This window comes from Ochotona curzoniae, unplaced genomic scaffold (genome assembly GCF_017591425.1).
Source record: "Ochotona curzoniae isolate NIBS_2020 unplaced genomic scaffold, NIBS_Ocur_1.0 contig_1, whole genome shotgun sequence".
Taxonomy (NCBI): domain Eukaryota; kingdom Metazoa; phylum Chordata; class Mammalia; order Lagomorpha; family Ochotonidae; genus Ochotona; species Ochotona curzoniae.
The window spans coordinates 6,942,906-6,965,596 of NW_024464918.1; the positions used below are offsets into that span (position 1 = coordinate 6,942,906).

General features: G+C 45.9%; 1 protein-coding gene across 5 annotated transcripts in view; it reads right to left on the reverse strand.

Annotated features, from left to right (window-relative positions):
- TENM2 (teneurin transmembrane protein 2) overlaps positions 1 to 22,691 on the reverse strand; it is an 884,000-nt gene that overhangs the window by 85,204 nt on the left and 776,105 nt on the right. For all 5 annotated transcript variants that reach the window (XM_040984305.1, XM_040984174.1, XM_040984151.1 and 2 more), the window contains one exon: positions 1,549 to 1,695. In XM_040984305.1, the coding sequence (XP_040840239.1) occupies positions 1,549 to 1,695 (147 nt within the window). The remainder of the gene's footprint in view (positions 1 to 1,548; positions 1,696 to 22,691) is intronic.

Consider the following 22,691-nt stretch of genomic DNA (forward strand, 5'->3'; position numbering starts at 1 on the left):
TTCGATCAGAGAAATGACAATGTCCAGTAAGAATGATGAAATGAAAGGTCTCATTCATCACACCGATGGACTGTACCCCATTTTGGAAGGTGCTGAAGTGGACACATAGGGGCTGTGAAGGTAGCAGCTGACTTAATGTGGCCGCTGATTCCTGGAGCGCAGAGACCAGCACACAGTGGGACTACAGGCGTCAAGTGTTCAACAAAATAACTGCATTCACAGAGCCTCGTTCACTCTGAAACAGCTTTTTGCCCTGAGTGATTCCTGACCATCAAGTCATTTGGTAAGGGAGACCACAGACCTGTGCTCATGTTAGGAGATCAGATGGCCCGTGTGCTAATTCTATCCCAGTGAGTCACAGAACATTAGGGAGTAGAGAAAGGAATATGATTTAGAGCAGGGTGGGCAATCCCTTTGCCCCCGTCATGGGTCATCAAGGAACTCATTGAGGCTTTGATAGCCTGGGGTTTCTACCATGGAGGAAGAAAGTAGCTATGTACCAGATCTCAGGAAACTGGGAATGGCTGTATTCTAGTGGAGGAAATTATATAGATTAAATGACAAGCATACCTAGTTATGCAAGACAAACACATTCAGGAGATTTGTTAAACAGTGTAGTCAGTGATTCTAGCCAACAATCTTGCATTACACACTTGCACTTCACTAGGAGGACAGTCCTTTTGCTTTCTTACCACACAAAAGCATCAAACCAAACACACCCAATATTCACAGTAATAGAATAATAAAGATGGTGGGAGGAAACTTTGACCTGGAGGGTAGTGACAGTTGCACAGGTGTGGACTTACCCCTAAATCTGTTGAGATGGACACACCAAATGCATACAGACTGCTGCATGTCAATCATATCTCAATAAAACATATTATTGAGGGACACTGAATTCCATATGATTTTTCATACATCATGAAATGAATGTTACTCTTTTTTTTCCTTTTTTTGAGAATTTCTCTGTCATCAATTAAAAATGTTAAAACCACTATGAGTTTCTGGGCCAGGTCTGGGTCACAGGTTGTATTTTGTGGACTGTGCACTTGGAAAGCAGGGCTGGTATGGTTGTCAGTATTATCACTGATGGCCATACTAATAAACATGACTTAGCCACCCTCCAGGCCTTGGTTTCCTCATCTGAAAGTGACATCTGAGAATGCTATGAGGACAAAAGCAAGCACTGCTCATGATGTCTTAGCAGTATGAGGTACCAATAGTTACCACCAGGGTCACCAACTGTTAACTCCCAACCACCTTGAGAGGTCTGATACGACCAGTCACCCTCACGGCAGCACCAGTGCCCAGCTGCCTTTGTGTAGGCATGCCTACTTGAGTATCCAAAGCTGGCATCAAACCCCAGGCCTCACAACTCATGTCTCCATGAGTGCCCACTGTGCCAGGGATGTCTGCACTTCCCTGCACTTGTAAAGGAGAAGTGACTACATAAGGGGAGGTATTTCAGGAGGAAGTGGATTCCTGATGGAAGTATACCCAATGCTTTACTCCTGAGGGGCTGGGAACCACAAGAAGATGTGTGCTCACCTCCCTCGTTATCCTTGTTGTCAGCACAAGAGGTCTCCATGGCAACGTTGCATCCGGGCCCTCTCCAGCCGGTCTGGCAGACACACTGCCAGCTGTTCTGACCCAGTGTGCATCTCCCGTTACCGTTGCACAAATCAGGGCAGCCATCTGGTTGGAGAAACGGAGAGGATGAGAAGGAGGGACATGAGGCTGCGCCAGGGAAGCGGGGAAGCCATGCAAGGGGGAGCAAGGTCGCAGGGCAGCCACTGGGCCAGCCTCACAGTGGGGCCCGTGCCTGCCTTCCAAAGAAACGGAGGAAGCAGGTCAGACAAGGCCACGCATGCAGGTGCAAGACGGAGTGGGGGCACAGATGCAGGGACTTCCCAGCAGCCACTGACCTGGGTGCAGGGGTCAGAGCAACTTTCCCCAAGTGGGGAGTTCAGTGCACATCCCAGACCAGGCTGCCAGATTAGCTAGGCTGTGCTCTCGAGCCAGGAGTTCAGGCTTACAGCTACCTCAACTGAAGCTTTTCTTTCTGTTTCTCTTACTCTTCCCTCCTGCTCCTCTCACTCTCTCTCCCTCTCTTTTTAAAAGTGCCTGCTGCAGAAAAGTAAAAAAAAAAAAATTCCTATCAATCCAGGACAGAGGCAAGATGCCCTCCGTCTTTCAGAATTTTAGAGATAAATTTACATATGATTATCACAAGTTTTTCATGACCCAGACTGGATGGCTCTACTGGGCTATTTTCATATTCTTGTAATATTTAGTTTTAAGGGGCACTTAAGAATGTTGGCTGTCTATCACTCAATCTATTTATGGCACAATTTAAAAATACTGCAGGATTTGAAGGCTGAGAAAGAGTAGGTGCTGGGTGCCACGGATTGGGGAAAAGATAGAGGAATACATACATATATTCTGCACAAGGACAGGATGGCAGGGGGAAGGTGATGTGTGTTGTGTGGCTTTGTTTTCTTCGTATGTGTGTGTGTGAGAGAGAGAGAGAGAAAGGAAGAGAGAGAGAGAACGCATCAGCAGCCTATGCATTTTCCTCTTGACATGAACTTGGGGTGGAGAGAGGCTGAATGGGAAGAGAAGAGAAGGGCTCTAAACAGGGATGAGGAATGCCCCTGCAGCCAAGCCTCCAAGGCCCTTCAAAAGATGGAGAGAGAAGCACAGATGGGGGTGATGTGGCCACGCTCACAAAACCTGGCAAGAATTTCTAGAGATGTTTTCCTTCCTCTTTGTTTTAACAGCTTTACTGAGGCATAATGCACGTACCACAGAATTTACCTGTTCGTAAGCATACAAAATGACTTCTAGGAAATTGATAGAGTCATGCAATCTAGGTATGCTTTCTTACTTCATTTAAATATAACCCAGCGATCACTTCATTCCTCTATTCCCTGCCTCCCTAAAGTAACTCTCCCAAACATTTAAATCCTACATCTTTTCCCTGCCTTTGCTGCCATCTTCATTTTGTCATATAATTTAAGAGCTATTTATTTGAGAGTCAGTTACAGAGAGACGAGGAGAGACAGAGAGAAAAGGGGACCTTCTTCTTGCTGGTTCACTCTCCAGATGTCCACAATGACTAGGGCTTGATCAGGCTGGGGTCAAGAGCTTCTTCCAGGCCCCCTACATGGATAGCAGGGGTCCAAACACTTTGGTTATCTTCCATTACATTATGTAGGTCATGTGTATTGAGCTGGATCTGAAGCAGAGCAACCAGGATTTGAACTGGCAGTCATGTGGGATACCAACTTCATGAAAATCAACAGCTTTATCTGCCATGCCACAGAAATGCCAGCCCCCAAATCTATTTTAAATTATACAAAGCATAGGCTGGATGGGTTCAAGATGGAGAAAGAAACAGTTTTATAATGAGGGGGGATAATTGATCGGAAATCTTCCTGGTTCAAACCTTGGGAATCAACAGTGTGCATGCCTGCTCCTGTTCTCTCTAGCATTCTAAAGGCCTTCCTCTGACATCTTTTCTCTCCTCTTGTCTCAAGCGCCCTTTACAAGGATGTAACCTAACTGTGCACATGACAGTGGTGGGAGTTGGAAGGATCCCTCTGAAAAAAGGCCTGGAGGGTCTGCATTTGAGTTCTACTTCTTCACAGCGTCCTCAGGGCTTGTTCCCTCCTGTCCTGTCCAGAATATGGGGGCGGATCAGGAACTGAGAGAAGAGGGTTGGAAACAGAGATGTTCTAGCAGGACAGTCTGCAGGATGACGCTGCACTGTCCTGAGAGGAGAAGCAAGGAGGTTAGTACCAGGGAATTTGCTTTCTCGTGCTGCACACCTGACATGGCATTCGGGATGCTTGGGGGAGAAGCCAGCTCCCGTTGTAGAGAAATGCCATAAATGCTTCTGCAGGGGCACAAGAGAGAGCTGGGTAGGAAAGGCCCAAGGGACATGTCACAGGTGCTGAAGGGAGAGAGAATATCTCTAAGCTCCAGCCACCTGCAGCTAGGATTTCTACCAGCAGAATTCTGGGGAACGTATCATACAGAATACACTAAATGACAGACGTACCAAACACCTGCTCCGCAGGGTATCTATTACATGAGCTTTGTTATTGAGTGACTTTGAGGTCTTCTGTCTCACTAAAATCATCCCCACAGTCTCCACAGAAGGCTCATTGTGTAAGAAACCCACGTCCACTACCTAAAATCTGAATCTGCAAAGAGCACTACCATGTCTGTCAGCAATACTTAAAATATATGTGTTCTTAGATTGAATGAGCCTTTTCCCTTTCTTTCTTTCTTGGTCCTTCCCCCCTGCCTCCAACCCCGACCAACTGAAGTGAGATAAACAGACCACAGTAGCGGGTTTTCTCCACATCATACGAGGGAGATGAAAACACGAACAGTAGGAAGCTGGCAAATCTCTGAGAAGTTTCGGGGCAGCTGGGAATTAATGGACAGGACTTTGCTTTTAGCTTGAAGAGGAAGAAAGCAGCCTTGGTAGGTGCGTGGCGTTGCTAGGCAACCCCAAGCTACCCTCCCCAGCACAAGTTCATTCTGCTGGTGGCCTTGTGAGGAGGTGATTCTTTGTGCTTGTGAAGTGCAAAGCCAGCTTCTGCTTGAGGGAAAACAAAACGTAGGAAGTAATTAGTCTGGAGGGCAAATGGGTATCAGGTGGCAGCTTTTCTCTGGAGAGGAGGCAATAACTGAAGTTGCATCCGGCTGATGGGCTCCTAGTTGGGCATCCTCATCTGAGAAGTCTCTTATGTGACGTTTTCTGGGTTTCAGCCAGCACTGCCAACTTCCCTGTTCATGTCCCTCTAAGACCAGCGACCTAAAGTCCCTTAAGGCACACCTGTTTGATTTCTTGGGTATGCAGCAGCTAGAGCTGGCTCCCTGAAGGCTTCCTACCCTGTTGTGTCCCCAGACCACTGGTTCTCTACAGGGACTCTTCTGTCCATCCTTTTCTTTCCATAGGACACTCTGCAAGGTCTGGAGGCATTTTTGATTGTCATGATTTAGGGAGGACATAAAAGCTACATCTAGCGGACCTGGGTTGCTGCTTTGCATCCTGCAACATACAAGGCAGCCCTGTAAACAAAGAAGAGAATAGTGCAGTGTGTCCACTGTGCCAAAGCTGAGAAATCCTGCCCATAATTAGAAAGTCCCAGGAAATGTGACAGGCAGGGTTCCCACTGCCTGGCTCAGTTGCATGCACACAGTAGGTAACTGAATAAATTGCAAACAATCAAGTGAGGCTCCGTCACTTCCATCCGATTCTTGTATACGAAGTCTTTTGAGTGTTGTGTGAGACAATAATTGGGACCTCCCCACCCAAAGCCAGAAGTCTACCTCCTAGGGAGGATGTTCAAGGGCAACAGTGATGTCTTGGGCTGGCTTTGTCTATTTCAAGTTATAGGAAGCTAATGCAGCAACTTGCCACTAAGGGAAGGAAGGAAGGAAGGAAGGAAGGAAGGAAGAAAGAATGGACAGACAGACAGGCAGAAAGACACAACAAAACCATGCCCTTCTTCCTTAGTCCTTAGTCCTTCGAACTCCAGACCTGGACTCCAACTTGTGTCTCAGCAGTTTCATCTCTTCACATCTGAGCATCTAAAGCTCAACACCATTCAGTCTTCACTCCCATTCTCCAATGAACGGCACACTCCTGACCCTAGTACTCAAGCTATACACTGCGGTATCCCCAACTACTTTCCCCTTCCACTACACCTCTTAACCCCTGTAACAAATTGCAGGCAAGCCCTGCCAATCCTCCTCCTGACCTATCCCACCTCATCAACAGCGTGAACTCAGCCCTCTACTCTCATCCTTACTGCTAACACATTCACCTGAGCCACTGCCATTTAGGTTCACCATTCTGGACACTGCTGAAAACATTTCAGTAGCTTTTTATTAACTCCTGTGTAAAGCCCAAGAATGTGGTCTACAGAATTTTCAGTAACCGGCTCCCACCACATCAGCCTACCTCCAGATCACCTTATGCTTTGGTTAGACTTAAGCCACTCGGCCTGCTCTTTGCCCTTGCCTCTTCTCCCTGACTTCAGTTTATCCTTCAGATTCCCCACTCACAATTTGTCTCCTGGGAGATTTCCCAGAATGTCAGTCCATTGGTTGTCGCAACCTTATCTCTTCCTAAATGTTGCCTTGTCCATCACTATATCACAAGAGTGTTACTGTCCTGGTGCTTGCTGGGCCACACAGTAGCCCTTCTTGCAGACATTTTATTGTCAATGGCAGGAAAAGGGTCATACTAAATGTGAAAATAGCCTAACTGCAGTTTGAATGGTGCCTCTAGAATTGCACAGTGTGCAGCTGAATAGCTGCCCTGGGCATTTCCGGTATGGCGCAAGCCTGTTGGGGTGGCGCTATGTCTAGCTCACTTGTTCTTGGGTTGCTAGTACCGGACAAACAGTTGCAAGGGGATGAGTGAACACGTAACTTCAGACTTAAACCAACATCCCAAAACCTTTGGCAGAGTGGAACAGGACAGCTTCCAAGACTTTTCCACACATAAATTCCAACCACTAAAAAAAGAAAACAGAAAAAAAAAATAAAGTCCTTCAACACAGTTACCAGGTAGGCAGGCTTTTTGCCTTTACAAAAATTAGGCATGAGCAAAATAACGTCTCGAGCACAGTAAAAAGGGGCGCATAAAATGTACTTGAAGAAAGCTATAATTACCATAAAAGGCTTTTTCTCCAAAAGCATCAAGGCATGTTCTGCCATGTGCAGCAATTCAGAGAGAGAAATAAATGGCTAGTGTTTCATAAGGGGGGGGAGAGGGAGGGGGGGAGAGGGAGGAAGGGAGGGAGAGAGAAAGAGAGAGAGAGGGGGAGAGGGAGAGAGTTTTAACAGTCAGCATCAAACATGCCTTAGAAAAACATGAAGGACAACAGGCTACCTAGATGGAAATGTGAGTGAGAACATCAGACAGGCTGCACGTAGCAAGGGCAGCCAGCTGACAAGGGAAGCAGGTGCTCCCTGCCTAGAGACTGACCACAAAGGGTGAACACTCACGCAAACTTTCTTCTTACCAAGAGGAAAACCATAAGCTGGTTTGGAGTCAGCTAGACGTGCCTCTCATTGGTCATGTGAGCTCGGATTGGTAGGCCGCCTCTCAGAATCTCACTCTCTGTGAAATGATCTGTTTTCCTAATCACTCTTACTTATTGCCCTTTTCAAGAGAATACAACCTCCAGGAAGGTAGATACTTTTGTTTGTCATGCTATTGACATTGTCTCTGTCTTGAAAAAATGATTGGCAAATAACAGACACTCCATAAATGTTTGTTGACTGAGCAGTGTGACGGGACTGATGACGATGCTTATTTTATATAGATGCCCAAAGTCTGGAAGGAAATGATAAAGGAAAGCATTCTGGCAGAGCTTGTCATATAGTCAGTGCTCAACAGGTGCTTGATAAAGCTGTTGTTTTCGCACATCTTAAGAGTTAGTGTGAGACCTTCCCTTGCTGGCCAATTCTCAAGTGCATGCTGTTTCTCTTGCCACTCTCTCAGGGCTTATTCTGTTTCAAGTGAAGAAAAAAAGAAAAAGAGAAATTGCAGGGACATCCTCTGAGTGGGTTGTCACACGCTAGGAAATCTACATCCCCTCTCTGAACAGGAGCAACAAAGCCAGCCATGCGGTTTTGCTCGTCTCAGCCAGAAGAAAGCCCACTGGAGCACAGGGCAGCGAGGAGAGGCAAGAGACTTGAAGGCACAGCAAACAGTGGCTTTCCCTCTGGGGAAGACTTAGCGTCTTCATTGTTAACTTAATTAGACTCCCCTCCTCCCCTAAGCTGTTTTAAATGTCACTGTTTTCCTGGAGCTGTGTGCGGCTAGCGCTAAGGGGTGCACACGAATGGGAATAGTGAATGAGCGTGCCTACCATTACATCCCAAAACTCCGTACCCTTGGGGTGGGTGGGGTGGATGGGTTGGCGCTCACCAATGGGGGTAAGGAGAGCCATTTCTGCTAAATTACAGGGGCAAAGGCTCAGAAGAGAAATCTGTTGCTTTGGGATTCTATGGGACAAACCTCTGTCTTGCTTTACAAGACTGCCTGCCAAGGAAGTACTCTGGTCTCTGGCTTGTCCCTCTTGCCCATGTGAGCTCTGCTTCTACACAGAGTTGGGTTGAGCCTGCACTGGAAAAGCTGTCCCAGCGCTGTCACAAAAGGACATGGACAACTGAGACGCAGATACTGTTCTTTGTCTCAGCAGCGTGCGTACATCTCTGAGCATATGTGTGGGTTCAAGAGTGGGGGGCACTGTGAAGGCCTGCAATCCTGTCCATGGTCTGCTGAGGAGCAGCTGTCTTCTGCCTACAGGGCGAGGAGCCTTCTCTTCCCTGCTCTCCCCAGCAGCCGCGGAATCCAGCTGTCTATACCACACGTGTCCTCCATGCACCTGCATTCTCACTGATCAGCATCATTTCTGTCTGTGTGGCAAGAAAAAAGCAGCAGCTCAGCCTGGGCTGCGGAAACACTGTTGAATTTAAAGCAAGCAACCCTTTCACCCCTTAAAGAAAAAGGGGGAGAGAGACACATCCAATGTTGTAGTGATGTTTCAGGATCTTGTTGAATTTTTTAAAATGTATTTTCCTTATCTTATTCCAGAGGTAGGGACAGACAGAAAATCTCATGTACTGATTCTTCCAAATGCCTAAGATGTTTGGGGCTGGGCCAGAAAGCAAGAGTTGGGGGCTCAAGACAGATTGTTAAAGTGGGTGACAGGAACCCAATGACTTCAGCCATAACTGCTGCCTCTCCAGATGTGCATCTGAAGGAAGCTGGGACAGGGAGCCAGAGGACCCTATGCAAGCAAGGCTATGGCTGTGACAGGTAGATGTTCTAATTGCTAAGCTAAGCTCTTTTACATCATCACTATTGTTTTTCAAATAAATGATCACATGACAGGAAACAGAGAGTCTAGCCAGTGATACCAGGGCACAGTTGCTGGGACTGAAATCCTATGCCCGTTACCTAGTGATTCTTTATCCCCTAGTAGCACTGGGGCTGGACGCAAACTGTGTCTTCCTTGAGACACCTGCTTCGCTTTTGCTGGGATATCATCTTTCTTTATTCCACTGCAACTACATTCCTGAGGCTATGGTGGCCCAGTGATAAGAGTTGGGTTAGTTTCATCATGTTGCTGTCCTGTACCCCAACTCCTGGCTGTCCCTGCTGAAAATAAACAAAGCCAAACACTCTCTAGGAGCCTTTTCACTGCTTTAGATTAGATCAGCTCTTCTCGAAAAGTCCCTAGCCCAGCAGTTCCAGCTCCCCTGGATTCTTGGGAGAGATGCACCTTCATGAGCTCCATCCAGGACCTATTCAAATAGATCCTCTTGGGTTTTGGGCCCAGCCATCTGCATTTTCACAAGCCCTCCAATGGTTCTGGATACCTGCTAAGTGTGAGAACTACTGCTTTTTGCTAAGCCCCCCAAAGGGTCTCAATCACCTTGAATTTTCTCCCTCATTTTACATCACTGATACTCTCACTCACTGGCTTTCAGTAGACCCTACTGTATTCTACAACATAGCCCAGATAGCTCTTTTGGGATCTTCTGGATCTCTCTCCCTCAACTATATTTCTTGCACACACTTCAGCTAAAGCCTTTATCTTCAGCTCAGATGACTTAAGTTCAAGAATCCCTCTCCATCACAAATACCATCTTCCTCCCTTAGGGCACACAGCAGGATTCTAATCTATCCTGGGTTTACAGCATTGGGTCATGCCAAGGCTGCACTTCTGGAATCACTGGGAAGTATAAGCCAATATCCATGTTAAGATACACGACAATGAAATTGGAGTCTCTGAAAATGAGATGCAGGCACCAGTATTTTCCCATTTCAGATCTCCCCTGGTGATTCCTACGTGCAGAAGAGGTTGAGAATCCATGGCATAATACAACCTTCCTGGGAGTATATGAGTCTGCAAGCTGTAAAGTCTTGCATTCATTATCTATAGCTTTATCTCCAATGCCCACCCCAGTCTCTAGCCTTAAGATACTTGTTGAATGAATGCATTAAAAAATCCATACAGCTTTTTTTTTTTTAATGCTCTACTCTGTCTTTGATTTGGCATCCAGGTAAAAAGAGAATCATCTTGCAGAGTATACACTATGCCCCTGAAAAGATGATATTTTCCAAGAACGAACAGCAGCTGGTGCTGGCACAAGGTCCCCAACTAAGCTGATGACAGGAGCTGTAGTGTGTGTGTGTGTGTGTGTTTGTATCAGTGCAACATGAGCAAAAGAGACAGACTAGAGACCCAGTGTGGAGGGAGAGAAGGCATACTGCTAGATTCAGAGGGTGACAAGTGACTCATGCACGTGGAGGAGGTACCATTAAGTAGGTTCAATAGTTAAACTTGGTTCTTGGAGGATAAACAAGTTGTTGATTCTTAAATTATTCTATGAGTTGCTTATTCCCACAGCTGTCCAGCAAATAATGAATGTGGGCCCTACCTGCCAGTATAGAAACAGGGACAAGGTGCAACTTTGATTTCTCGTTATTTTTAACCATCCAATCTCTACACCTATGAGCAACCTTATAGCCACAGGATGCTTATCAAAATACAAATAACATCTACGAGGCCAGTGCATACGCACTTGTCCCTTCAGTGTGACGGACAGCTCTCTTTTAACTAGTATAAAATCAGGTCAATGATAAATTGCCATTTCAAGAAATATAAAGAAATCACTAAATGTTGGTTTTGGAAGGATATTAAAAGAGCTACACAAAAAATTTGCCCCAGGGCTAAAATTTTGCATTTAGGAAGTTTTTTTTTTTTTTAAAATAATAACAGAAATAACAAACTTTCGTATAGACATTTCAGGATGCCTGGCACTTTAATGTACCTTTCAGGCATGGGTTCATCGCCCATGGGAACATTTCAAAAAGCTCATGGAAAATGGACCTCACACATGAGCTTCTTTGGGTGCATGAAATTTTGAAATCTAGCCATAATTTTTTTTTCATAATAAGTACTCTTGTATTATGATTCCCATTTTACACGTGATGAAATGCAAGCAGAGAAGCTAAATAACTTGGCCAAAGTAGCAGGATGGGTTAGAGGCGGAGCCAGGATCTTAATCAGCACACAGAATATGTAGTTTTCAGCTTGGGTAACCAGTTGGCCCACCATGCCCAGACCTAAGTATTATTTATTTGTTTATTAAGATTTATTTTCTTTTTTTTTATTGGAAAGGCACGTATATAGAGAGGGGATGAGACAGAGAGGAAGATCTCTGTCCACTGATTCACTCCCCAAGTGGCCACAATGGCTGGAGTTGAGCCAATCCAAAGCCGGAAGCCCAGAACCTCTCCTGGGTCTCCCACATAGGTGCAGGGTCCCAAGGCTCTGGGGTTGTCCTTGACTGCTTTTCCAGGCCACAAGCAGGGAGCTGGATGGGAAGCGGGGCTGGCAGGATTAGAATCGACACCCATTAGTAATCCCAGCATGTGCAAGGCGAGGACCTTGGCTGCTAGGCTACTGCGCCGGGTCCTCTGTCTAGGTTTTAAAACTGAAACCTCTTGTCAAAGGAGATCCCAATAATCGATGATCATGGAGGACAGAGTAAGGACTGTGTTCTTTTCCTATGCTGTCAAAGGAGCAGAAGAGAGCAGCAGACGTGAAGTCCCCCAAGGAAAAAGGAGAGGACACTAAGTCCCTTGTTTGGGTTACTGCATTGGCCTTGCACTTGATCCTTCTGTTTCCTGGGGCTACATTATCAGGTCAGCTTTGCAGCATATATTGGTGCTGTGGCTTAGTGGGTAAAGTTGCCGCCTGCCATGTTGGTGTCCCGTATGGGGGCTGGTTCTAGTCCTGGCTGCTCTATTTCTCATTCAATTTCCTACTAATATGCCTAGCAAGGCAACAGAGGATGACCCAAGTGCCTGGAGCCTTACCCCCACATGAGAGAACGGAGAGAAGTTCCTGGCTTAGGGTCAGCTCGGCTCTGGCTGCTGCAGCCGTTTGGGGAGTGAACCAGTAGATGAAGGATCTGTTTGTCTTCTCTCTCCCTCCCTCTCATTCTACCTTTCAAATAAATACATGATTTTTTTTTTAAGAGAAGATCATCACTCAGGGCTCTCAAGCAGGGGAGTGTGTTCACAGGAAGGAGTGGTTTACTTCGGGTGTGGAAATGAAGCTGGCCGAGCAAGACAGTTAGGGTCAATTCCACAGCGACTGCCGTGTCCAACAATGAGAGGGAGCAGCAGCACCTGCCAGTGAGGATTGTCTTGGAGGTGTTGTAAAGCACACGTCCTTATTATTTCACTGAGCCCTGCCAAGGACCATTTGAAGTGTGTATTGTGTATGTTACGTGTTGGCTGAAAACGCTGAAGCTCGGAGAAGTTCATTAACTTGCTCAGGGTCATGAGCATTGTGAGTGGTCGATGCAGGGCTTGAACCCAGGCCCGCCCACCTTTCAGTCTGTGCACTTTGCTCCCTTGCAGCCAGGCATGCATCTTCAGGGAGAAAGCAGCCTTGCAGCCTTAGTCAGCCAGCCCTCTGCATTCACACACTGAATCAATTCTGGATGGAAAATATTTGGAAAAAAATGTGCTTCAGTGTTGGCCATGCACAGACATTTTCTTGTCATTATTCCCTAAACAAAACAGTATAGCTACTATTCACACGGTGTTTACAGGATAGTAGATATTACAGGTCCTCTAGAGAGAACTTAAACACAATGTGCGCGGTATTTTATGTAAAGAGCTTGAGTATCCCAGATTTAGGTATTTATGGTGTGGGTGGTAAGGTAAAGACCTGGCTCCAACCATCCATGAATACCAACTGTGCTCCTTACTTTGGTTCCTTGCTTCCCAAGTCATCTGATTTTATCTTCATTTCCCACGTAGATTCCCTTTCTGGGGAGAGAATGCAGGGCCTCGTCCCTGTGGATTAATGAATTGCCATCTGGGGTAAAGGTGTGAATCTGGTAAAGGGAAGGAAGCCAAGGGGAGCTTGACTCTCTCCACAGTCATAAACAAAAGTGAGTTTTTAAAAGGCTAAGAATCCGATGCTTTGTCCCAAGAGGCCTGCCAACACGCTGCCCAGGAGTGTGGGGGTCCCCCGTCGAGGGAGAGGTGACCTTTATGTCTGCTCTGTCACTTGTGCCTATTGAGTCTTTGTGTGAAAGGGCGGATGGGGATACAAGGGGCTCTAAAGGAAACATTTCAGTCTCACAGCAAACTCTCAGTGAGTGTCTATGCTGCCAGTCTCTGTGCTGGGCCCATGAGCTTGTTCTGTCATCCAGTCATTCCTTGGGCACTGTTTATGCATCAGATACATCCTGGCATAGGTGCACGGTGACCAACAAAAGAGATGGAAGTCTAGCTTTCCATGGTCTTACATTCTACCAAGATATACTCAGTTATCACAATGAAAGCTAATATAGTAACTCAGAGGGAGTCAGTTGCCATAGCAAAGAAAGAGGGGATGGCAACATTGGGTGTTACTTGTGGGGATGGCTGTTTTAGATGAAGTGGCCAGAGGAACCCTAGGTGGTAGAAGGACATTTGAGCAAAGAATCTAAAGGTGGGGAAGAGGTGAGTCATGCCAGTGTGTGAGACATGGTGGTCTGGGCAAAGGAAGCTGCAGGCACCAAGGCTCCAACCCACAAGAGGCTTGGGGTATAGGAAGGACCAATAGAAGGCATGGAACAGGTGAGGACAGGCAGGGCCTTGCTACTGTAAAGATACTAGTTTTATTCTGAATGCAAAGAACGAGGCATGTGCTCTAATGGTTAAGATGCCCAAGTCTCACACTGGAGTTCCTATGCTTGCTCTTCAATTCTGGCTTCTGATTCCAACTTTCTACAAGTGCAACCCTGGGAGGCAGTACATGGTGGCTCGAATGACTGGGCTACTGCCATCTATGTGGGAGATGTGGATTGGGTTCCTGGCTCCTGGCTTCAGTGAGCACTGCAGAGTAAGTCAGCAGATGGAATCAACCTCAACCTCACCCTCCTCCCTGCAAACAAACAGACAAGCAAAATGGCAAAAGGAAGAACCCTGGGGGTTTTTGAACTAAGGAATGGCTTAGTTTGACATGATCTTTAAAAACAATTTTACATTTATCTAAATGATAGTTTGCATAAGAAACACAGAGTTTCCATTTGCTGGTTTATTCCTCAAATACCAGCTATGGTCAGGACTAAAGCCTGAACCCAGGCCAGGTCTCCCATATGGCTGGTAGGAACCCAGCCTTTTGGATCATACCTGCCGTGTCTGAGTGTCTGCATTTGCAGGAAGCTTGGGTCGGGAGTCAGAATTAGGAATCAAATTTAGGCACCTTTATGATTGATTTATTTGAAACAGGCATTCTAACAGATGGGACATGGGCAGGTTAACTACTAAACTAAATCTTGACATGTAATTTTAAAGGATCCCTTTGGGTGGAGGAGACACCGGGATAGGGCAGACTGTGAGAAGCTGCCCAGGAGGAGGTCAGAAGGATCATTGCAGTAGGCCATGGGTGTGGTCTGGGCTGGGTGTAGTTGTGTTTCCTGCCAGCATTTGCTGTGGCATGGCTAATTCTAGATGAGTTTAGGTATCCTGACACATATCTCTAGAAGGAAAGCCTTTGAGACCCCAAAGCAGGTAACACACCTTGCCCATACAACACGACTAGAGTGGACACTGCCTATTCTTCCCTGCTTGGCTGTGTCATGACTCTACACTCTTCCACAGGTTGCTTTCTATATTAAGAACATACATAGCAAGGAAGGGAAGGGTGGCATGGGAAAGCCAGTTGCATGAAGACACATACATGGGTGGGCCTGGCATAATAGCCTAGTGGTTAAAGTTGTTGCCTTGCATGCACCGCGATCCCTAATGGGCACTGGTTCTAATCCCCGGCGGCCCCACTTCCTATCCAGTTCCCTGCTTGTAACCTTGGAAAGCAGTTGGTGTGGGAGACCTGGAAGAAGTTCCTGGCTCCTGGCTTTGGACAGGCCCAGCTACAGCCGCTGTGGCCGCTTGAGGAGTAAATCAGAGGATGGAAGATCTTCCTCTCTGCCTCTCTTCCTCTCTGTATATCTGACTTTCCAATATAAATAAATACACATGGGCAAGATGGAGAGAGAACCAAGGAGCCCCAGCAGTTCTGTGTGAAGGGTCATGCATGGAAAGGTTTCAGCAGAGAAACCCGTTCTTTAACCCAGTGAATTCACATCACAAGGCTGAAGTGGTTGGACCAACCTGATCTGCTGCTTGGTAACACCCAAAGCGGTTGTTACTCCTGGACTTTGTGTCCTGTTTATACCCACAGTCCATCCTGGCCCATGTGAATTGTGGCATGAAGCACTTCAGAAATGCTCATTCTCTCTCTTTCTATCCAACCACCCAGAATACATAGGTATTTATATTTATTAGTCTGCCAATCCTTCTTTATCAATCCTTGCAAGTCCTCACAAAACGCTGTGCCTGTGCATAGGAATGCATGCTTGATCTTGTTTTATGACATTTTTCTTACCTTGCACAGAAAGTACAATAAAAACAGTCCCATCTTGCCTTTGCTCAACACCCTTCCTCTGGCTGCCCTGGCGTCTCCTATGCCTACCCTCTGTCATGAACCCAGAGTCATCTATTATTCACTCTTCCCACCCAGGTGACCCAGGGAACTCTGAATCATCTTGAACTTACCCTGCTCCCTGCAACTATTTGCATGCATCATTCTTGCCTGTTTCTCAGCTTGGTTTCTAGCTGATCAAGGACTTGGAGAGGGGCAGGTGTGAGGTTGCTGGTCACTACAGGGTCTTTTTTTTTTTTCTGGAAATCGCAATAGTTTTAATCAGCAGGCATACTGCTGTGTGCACGGGAGGAGGAGGAACAAGGTGGTGGTGGTTTCCTGAGAGAATACAGAGTGGCAGGCAGAATGCCTCCAATCTGCTCCCATGCTATTGTTAGGCGCTCTTCCTTCATTTTGCATAATGAGGGTGCCCTTAGGAAGGTGAGAGCTTTCTCTGTGAAACCCTCTCATCTACAGAGCAACAAAATTCCCTCTTTTCCAATACGGTTTCAACATGCAAAGCGGCAGTCTGTTTCTGCTAAGTCACATTCTAGCTAAATGGATAATTGAACGGTGCACAGGAGCTGCAACTCAGCTGCTAACCTGCAGAGTTTCCACACAGCCACACTCTGAAATTGCAGCGCAGCAATCCCCAGGAGGCAGAAAAGCATGACTGATTTTACCAATAAAGCCACAAAAATCGATAATCCTTGTAGATGGAGCGCTCGCATCTCTAACTATCTCTGAGTTTCACCTTTCTTTGCTATTCCTCTGGAACCAGCCTCCGTCTTTACCTGGGCATGTATTCTTAATTCCAGGCCATCAGGATGCAGCCTGACTTCTATTCCGGTTCTGCTGAACGTACCTTTTAGAGAGGCCCCGCAATGCGTCTTGATTTAGTGGTGCTTGGGTTTTATGTGGCTCTGGGAAATGTTGCTTAGCTTTTCTGAGCTCCAATAAGTTCTGATGTATGGCTGTGCATGTCTGCATGATTTATGGCCCACGCCAGAACTTGGAGCTTTCGGAGGTCACCCTGTGTGTACTGAATATTACAGCACAGATCCAAAAATACCCTCGGATGAGAATCCTGGCTGAACACAAATACAACGACACTGCTTGCTCTAGTTGACATTGTCTGAGACTCGGTACTTCTAGGGAAAGCCACCTGCCCCAAACAGACATTCCCAAGATAAAAGATGAATCATTTTCGTTTTTCGGTTGTATATCTTATTAAGCATCAAGGGTCCCAAGGTAAATAATCAAACTGGGAAAACTAGGAGGCTACAGGGTTTGTTTCTGACACAACTTTCAAGTTCAGGGTAGCCAGGCCATGGTGTGAAGCAAATTAAACATCCATGCAAAATATGCTACCGTGTGCAATGCTGTGGTTTAGAATTTAAATGCACCAAAGTCAAGAGATTCGAAATGATGGCTCCCACAGCAACTATAACTCAGCTCTCTGGTGAATATAAAATTAACTTTATTGCAAAACATGCTGTTCAATTTACGCCTTAATCTAGTCATGGCAGAGTTACAGTTGCTGTGAGAACGCTAAGTCTGAATTGTTTTGAATAATTAATTTAATGAAAAGTTAGTGGAAATGTGAACTCTGATAGAAAGTCAACCTACATTTAAGGAAGTTGGCCAATTACATCCATGCAGAGTAGCTATGAATCAGTCTTGGGATCTGAGAGTCTTCATCTTTGGCCTGACCTTTGGCTAGCTAGGGGACTGTCTTCCATGTTGGAAGTCCAACTCCTGCAGGTGATGAGGGTGTGACCACCAAAGCACGGTGGCTCCCTGGTGCTCATATTTCATTACTGGGTTGCCAGGAAGCCCTCTGTGGCATCTACCTGGGGCCAAAGCAGGTGAACGGACCACAGCAATGATTAAGCTTGGTCTCCGGCAAGTAGACCTACATTTAGAGCTCACCCACTTGTTTCTTTAGCCATTCACGCACTGCTTAACCTCTCAGAGCTGAGGTTCTCCCCTCCAAAGTGATGCAGCTAATGGGATCTCCCTCCCACAACTGACAGGAAGACTAGGGTGGAGGGGGGGGTGGGGAAAGGGAGGGAGAGGGAGAGAGAGAGAGAGAGAGAGAGAGAGAGAGAGAGAGACCGACAGACAGACAGACAGACACAGACTGTGCTTAGCTTTGGCACTAGCAACGTCCATGAGGCATGCTCAACAACTGTTAACTAGAGCGATTTGTAAAGGGAGTTCACCAAGTCGGTAAATTTAAAACATGGGCAAAACAATGATTTGGTTTGTCTTGTTATTTCCATTCAAACCAATTTGGTGTAGCACCAAGCCCGCATGCAGAGGAGAGATAAAGGCAGCAGCAGAGAGCAAGAAGTTTCGTAAGCAATATTGTGCCTTCCCTAAGCTCGCTGGAGGCCTCGCCTATTTAAGTTCTACTAAGAAATCAATCTATTATCTCTTCTGCCAGGTTAAAGTTTCCAGCTTTTTTTTTTCATCCAAAAAGTGTTTTTAGATTTTCTTTCTTTCCTAGGGAGCAACTTTTTTAGACCTTTCTCCTCCCAAATACTGTTTCTGCCATAGAGTTTTAAGGTCATAGATACACTGTGAAGCTGCTGATGTCTTGCATATGTATATGTTTTATATATAAAAAAAGTAAGGTGATTTTATTCTGCCACCACCTACAACCTATTTGTTAACCTGTGAGAGGTGGTGTCACATTAGTTGTGAATGTATGTACTAAATTCTAGGCAAAATTTAAAAAGCAAACAAACAAACAAATCTGTGAAAATGCCCAAAGCAGCAAATCCTGGCTCAGGCTTGAACGCTGCAAAATTCCTCTTGCGTTTACATCTTTAAATTCTTCTCTAGACCTGTAACCAATGGGCTGTTTGGTAAGAATTATTATTGTCTGACCTTATAATTTATTATGATTTAGCTAAGAAGCACAGTGTTCTTGAAGGAAATTCACAGTGGCCTCTTACTACTATTCACTCCTCGGCTCCTTTGGGGACAATATGGTTTTTAAATGATGGGGGTGGAGGGTTGAAGAGAAGCCTCACACCCAGAAAATCTTAAGCTAGCTGGCACTAGCTTAAGACTGAGCACCTGCTGTACTGCAGCAAAAGATGGGATGCACTTAGGGTCTTTCTGAGCAGTTTGGCGCTGGGTGCCAGGGTTGCTCAAACTGAAGGAATCAGCCATGCCCCAGATTCCCATTCTTGAGAGGTATGATCAAGGTTTTAGGATAAAGGGATAAAGCCACAGCCAAACAATTGAACAGGGAACCCCCAAGCAATAGGCACCTCTAGCCTGAGTCTGCTCCAGGCTGGTTTTTACTACTTTCTCGTTCCTTTCACTACCTGATTCTTGCTGGTTTCAGGACCTCTGCCTAGTTCCCCTCAACCTCCTGGCTTGCAACTTTCCACCTCGCTGTAATCGGTATCAGTAACATCTTCAATGTTTAACTGACTCCTAAAAGCCAGGATTTTATAACACTGAGATCACAGGTTTTTACTGCTCAGAAAATATTTTAAAGTTGTATCACTTAGCTTAACCTGCTTGTATTGGTTATGCAGCAGAAATTTAAATGGCAAGGTGAAGCCAGGACAGTGAAAACTACTGGACAGTTGTCATTTCCAGAGAGCTGTCAGGCCAGTCAGGAATGTAGCAGGGCTGCAAGCTCCCTTCAGCTACTTTTGAAGCCTGAGTAGGGCTCAGTGGAACCAGCAGTGACCGAGCTGCCCCAGTGGCCAGCACCTCCACCTGCATGGGCCTCCACGGTTTGGCTTCAGGAGACAATTTAACTGGAAGGCTGGTTCACCAGGTGGCCTTGAATTGGCGTTCTCTCTTTGGGTTGCCTGTAAACTGTGCAGGCTTTCTCTTTGGGATACATGAGGTTTGGACGCTTTGGGGATGTGTGAGGCTTCTCTGATTTGACTGAACTTCCCCTGAGACTGCTCAGACAGACATGTCCCCAGTACAGTAGCTCCTTAACTCCCTAGGTCTTAACAGGTGGAAAAATACGATACTCACTGATCTATCACAGCCTTGAGAAGCCTGAAGAAGGAAGTTATAGAGATGCCTCAGCTGACCTCTGAGAGCTTGGTGTAGTTCTCTTTTGCATGATCCAGTCAAACCCAAGGGGATTTCTCTCAAGGTAGCAAAAACTTCCATTTCTTTGCATACTCAGGTGTATATAGGTATATGAGGAAATCACACTTCTTTCATCTTTCATACCTCTTAAATATTCAATATGGATTATGATCTACTGGAAAGAGCTAGACCACGGTGTTGGATTCTGCATGCTCATTCAATCCCTGGTTCCAACCAGATCAAGAAGGTACTCCCCACACTGTCCTGTGGGTCCCTTCTAAGTTTCCATCCCTGGAAAAGGCAGTTTCCTTTAATTATAAAGAAGAGCGTGCTGATATGTAGGATTAGATGGGAAACTGGTGGGTATGTCAGCTCTTGTAGTTCCAGTGCCAATAAGCATAATTATCTCCCAACACATGCACTTACAACGGCCAGGTGTTTGTCTGCTTTCACATCTCCCTGGGAAGGTTGTTCATGGCATGCCTGCATGCAAAGAATGTGAATGATTATCACAGAATATCATGCTGGGAACTATTCCCAGGAACCAGTGGCCTGATCTGAGACAATTTGGAAGGAGGAGGAAATCTAGGAAATTCAGGAGCCTTGTGCTGTGCTGTTGTGGGAACAAGATCAACAGTTCCATTGCTGGGTTCCATTGCTGGACTAGGCTCTTGCCTCAGGGTCATGTCTGAAAAGGCCAAGGAATTTTCCTCTGGAGAGCATGACAAAGAGTGCATATGCCCATGAAAGCAGTGGGGAAGGCATCGGGCACAGGGACTGTGGGGCAAAGCCCTCAAACCCAGTCACTGAGGGAAAATGATGAATGTGGAAGAGCCCCATCACTACTGGTCGGTTCCACTTCTCAGGTGTTCTATCCAAGACCACTCAGAGAAGATCCTTGCTTCTGACCTCCACTGCACTGCTCCGGCCTAATCGCTATTTTACATGGCCACTCCCGTTAATCCATTGTAGCTGGAGAGAGGGCATGGATGCCAGCTCTGAAAGGAAAAATTTCACAGGTGCATTTCTATCAGTCGAAGGAAGACAAAGGGACATAAGGGCCTGAGGCAGCGAGGATTCTTAGGCACTATTATCAAACTACAGCACTCGGAAACCTGATAATACTCATTTGGAGTCTCTAGGTCTTGAACACTTGTGGAAATATCTAGTATGACATTAGACCGATGACCAATGCACAGACATGTTGTAATGGGTGCAGATGTACCATGCTTGGCCTGTCAAGAAGTTGGATGGGTACAAACACACACACACATGCACGCACACACAGATGTGTACACACTCACTTGCACAACAGGAATTAGTCCCTGGCTTGGCTTGCTTGGATTAATTTAAGGACTTAGCTGTTAATTGGAGCAGATGGAAGGAAGACAAGAAACCAAAAAGGCCCTCGGAGAAGACAGTGATGGGAGACCCTGCCTATGTAATATTTACCAATCATGCAGACCATGGGTTTATGCCAATGAGTCAGTCTCGCTGCTTTGTGCAAAAATTCCTTCTGTCATTGCTCACTGTGTATTGGGGTAATTGCTACCTGTCTGCTTCACAGATTTTCTGTGAGGTTGATTGAGGCAACACAAAGTCTTTTGAGCTCCTTGGAGAAAATAATCATGTAAGTGCAAAGTTATCACCATTGTACTATGGCAATGACACTCCCACCAGCTTAAACCAGTCACCAAGGAGACTTGGGGCATCCAATAAAAGAAGCCAAAGCTGTCCCAGTCTCAGTCCAGGCAAATGATGTTTTGTACTTTAACACTAATCTTTCCCTGGAGGTTAAGTGTCGCCTGCAGGTGAGTGGTCCCTTGGGGCCCCCTCCCCTCCAGTCTTGCTTGAATGGCCTGTGGGACATTATAAAAATAAATTAGAGGTTGCTTCCCCAACAGTTGAAACTTGGGAAAGTACACACAACAATTCTGATTTCTGGCCTCTGCTGAAAACCTGGACATTTTGGAAAACCCGGGCTTGCAGTTTTGCATTGCCAGTTCAGCTGGGGCAGGTGTGCTCTCCATAGACAGGGGTGGGCTTTCCAGTTTGACGCCACTCTCTGTTGTCTCACTCCGCTTAGTTTTGCCTCATCTGCAGAGATGTAATTGAGCTTGCCATCCTTTCTATGGGTGCTGGCCTCTTCCCCTCCCTGGGTCATGATAGATCCTAATTCAGAATACTCTCATGACCTAAATCTAGGCTAATTCTCCTGATGGAAGGGAGGCCTTCCCAGCTACCTCTGGCCAGGGGGAAACGAAAAGAGAATTTGCTTTCTCCTTCTGCTGTCCCCTCCTCCCCATTGTCAGTAATGCTACTTAACAGCTCCAAGTTTTCTTACTTAGAGGTGTCCAAGCAGTAATCCAACTAAATTAGATTATCAGCATCTGAAGATTTTCATAATAAAAATATAGATATAGCTGAGAGAGGATGAGATTTAATTAATGAGTGGTATTTAACAGAACAAGTTGTGCCATATAGAGAGGATTAAAAGATACAAAAGGATAGGAGGGAAAATCAAATTTTAATGAGTTTCCATCTTCATTTGATTTAGCTGAATTTCCTCTGTTGTAGAAAATATTTAACACTTATGAAGGAGTCATTTGTGTGCATTCACAGTTTGATACCTGAAGACTTTCTTTGATGCAATTACATCGTGTTACAAACGAATTTAAACTACTCTTTAATGGTAAAGTCCTTCTACTCTTACATTGATCTCTTTCGGAAGCTTTGAGCAAGCCGCAATGCTGGGAAATAACCTAAAATTATTCCCAGAAACACCCAGAAGGATGTCTTAGGGTGAAGAAACAGCCCCATCTCATGTGGGCACAAACACAGCAGAGGTCTGATGTTTTCCAAATTGGCCCCCATGATGTTCACACAGAAGGGGTGTGAATGTCCCATCTAGGGTGGCGCTGGCCCACAACAGACACTCCATAAATGTTTCACAAATGGCTTAGTTATTCTGGCTCAGTGGGAGCTAGGCAGAGAGGAGTATGGATCCCAGACACGGTGTGGATGATCATATATGACTATTGATGATGTCCACAACATCCATGTTCCTGTAAGTCACAGGAAGAG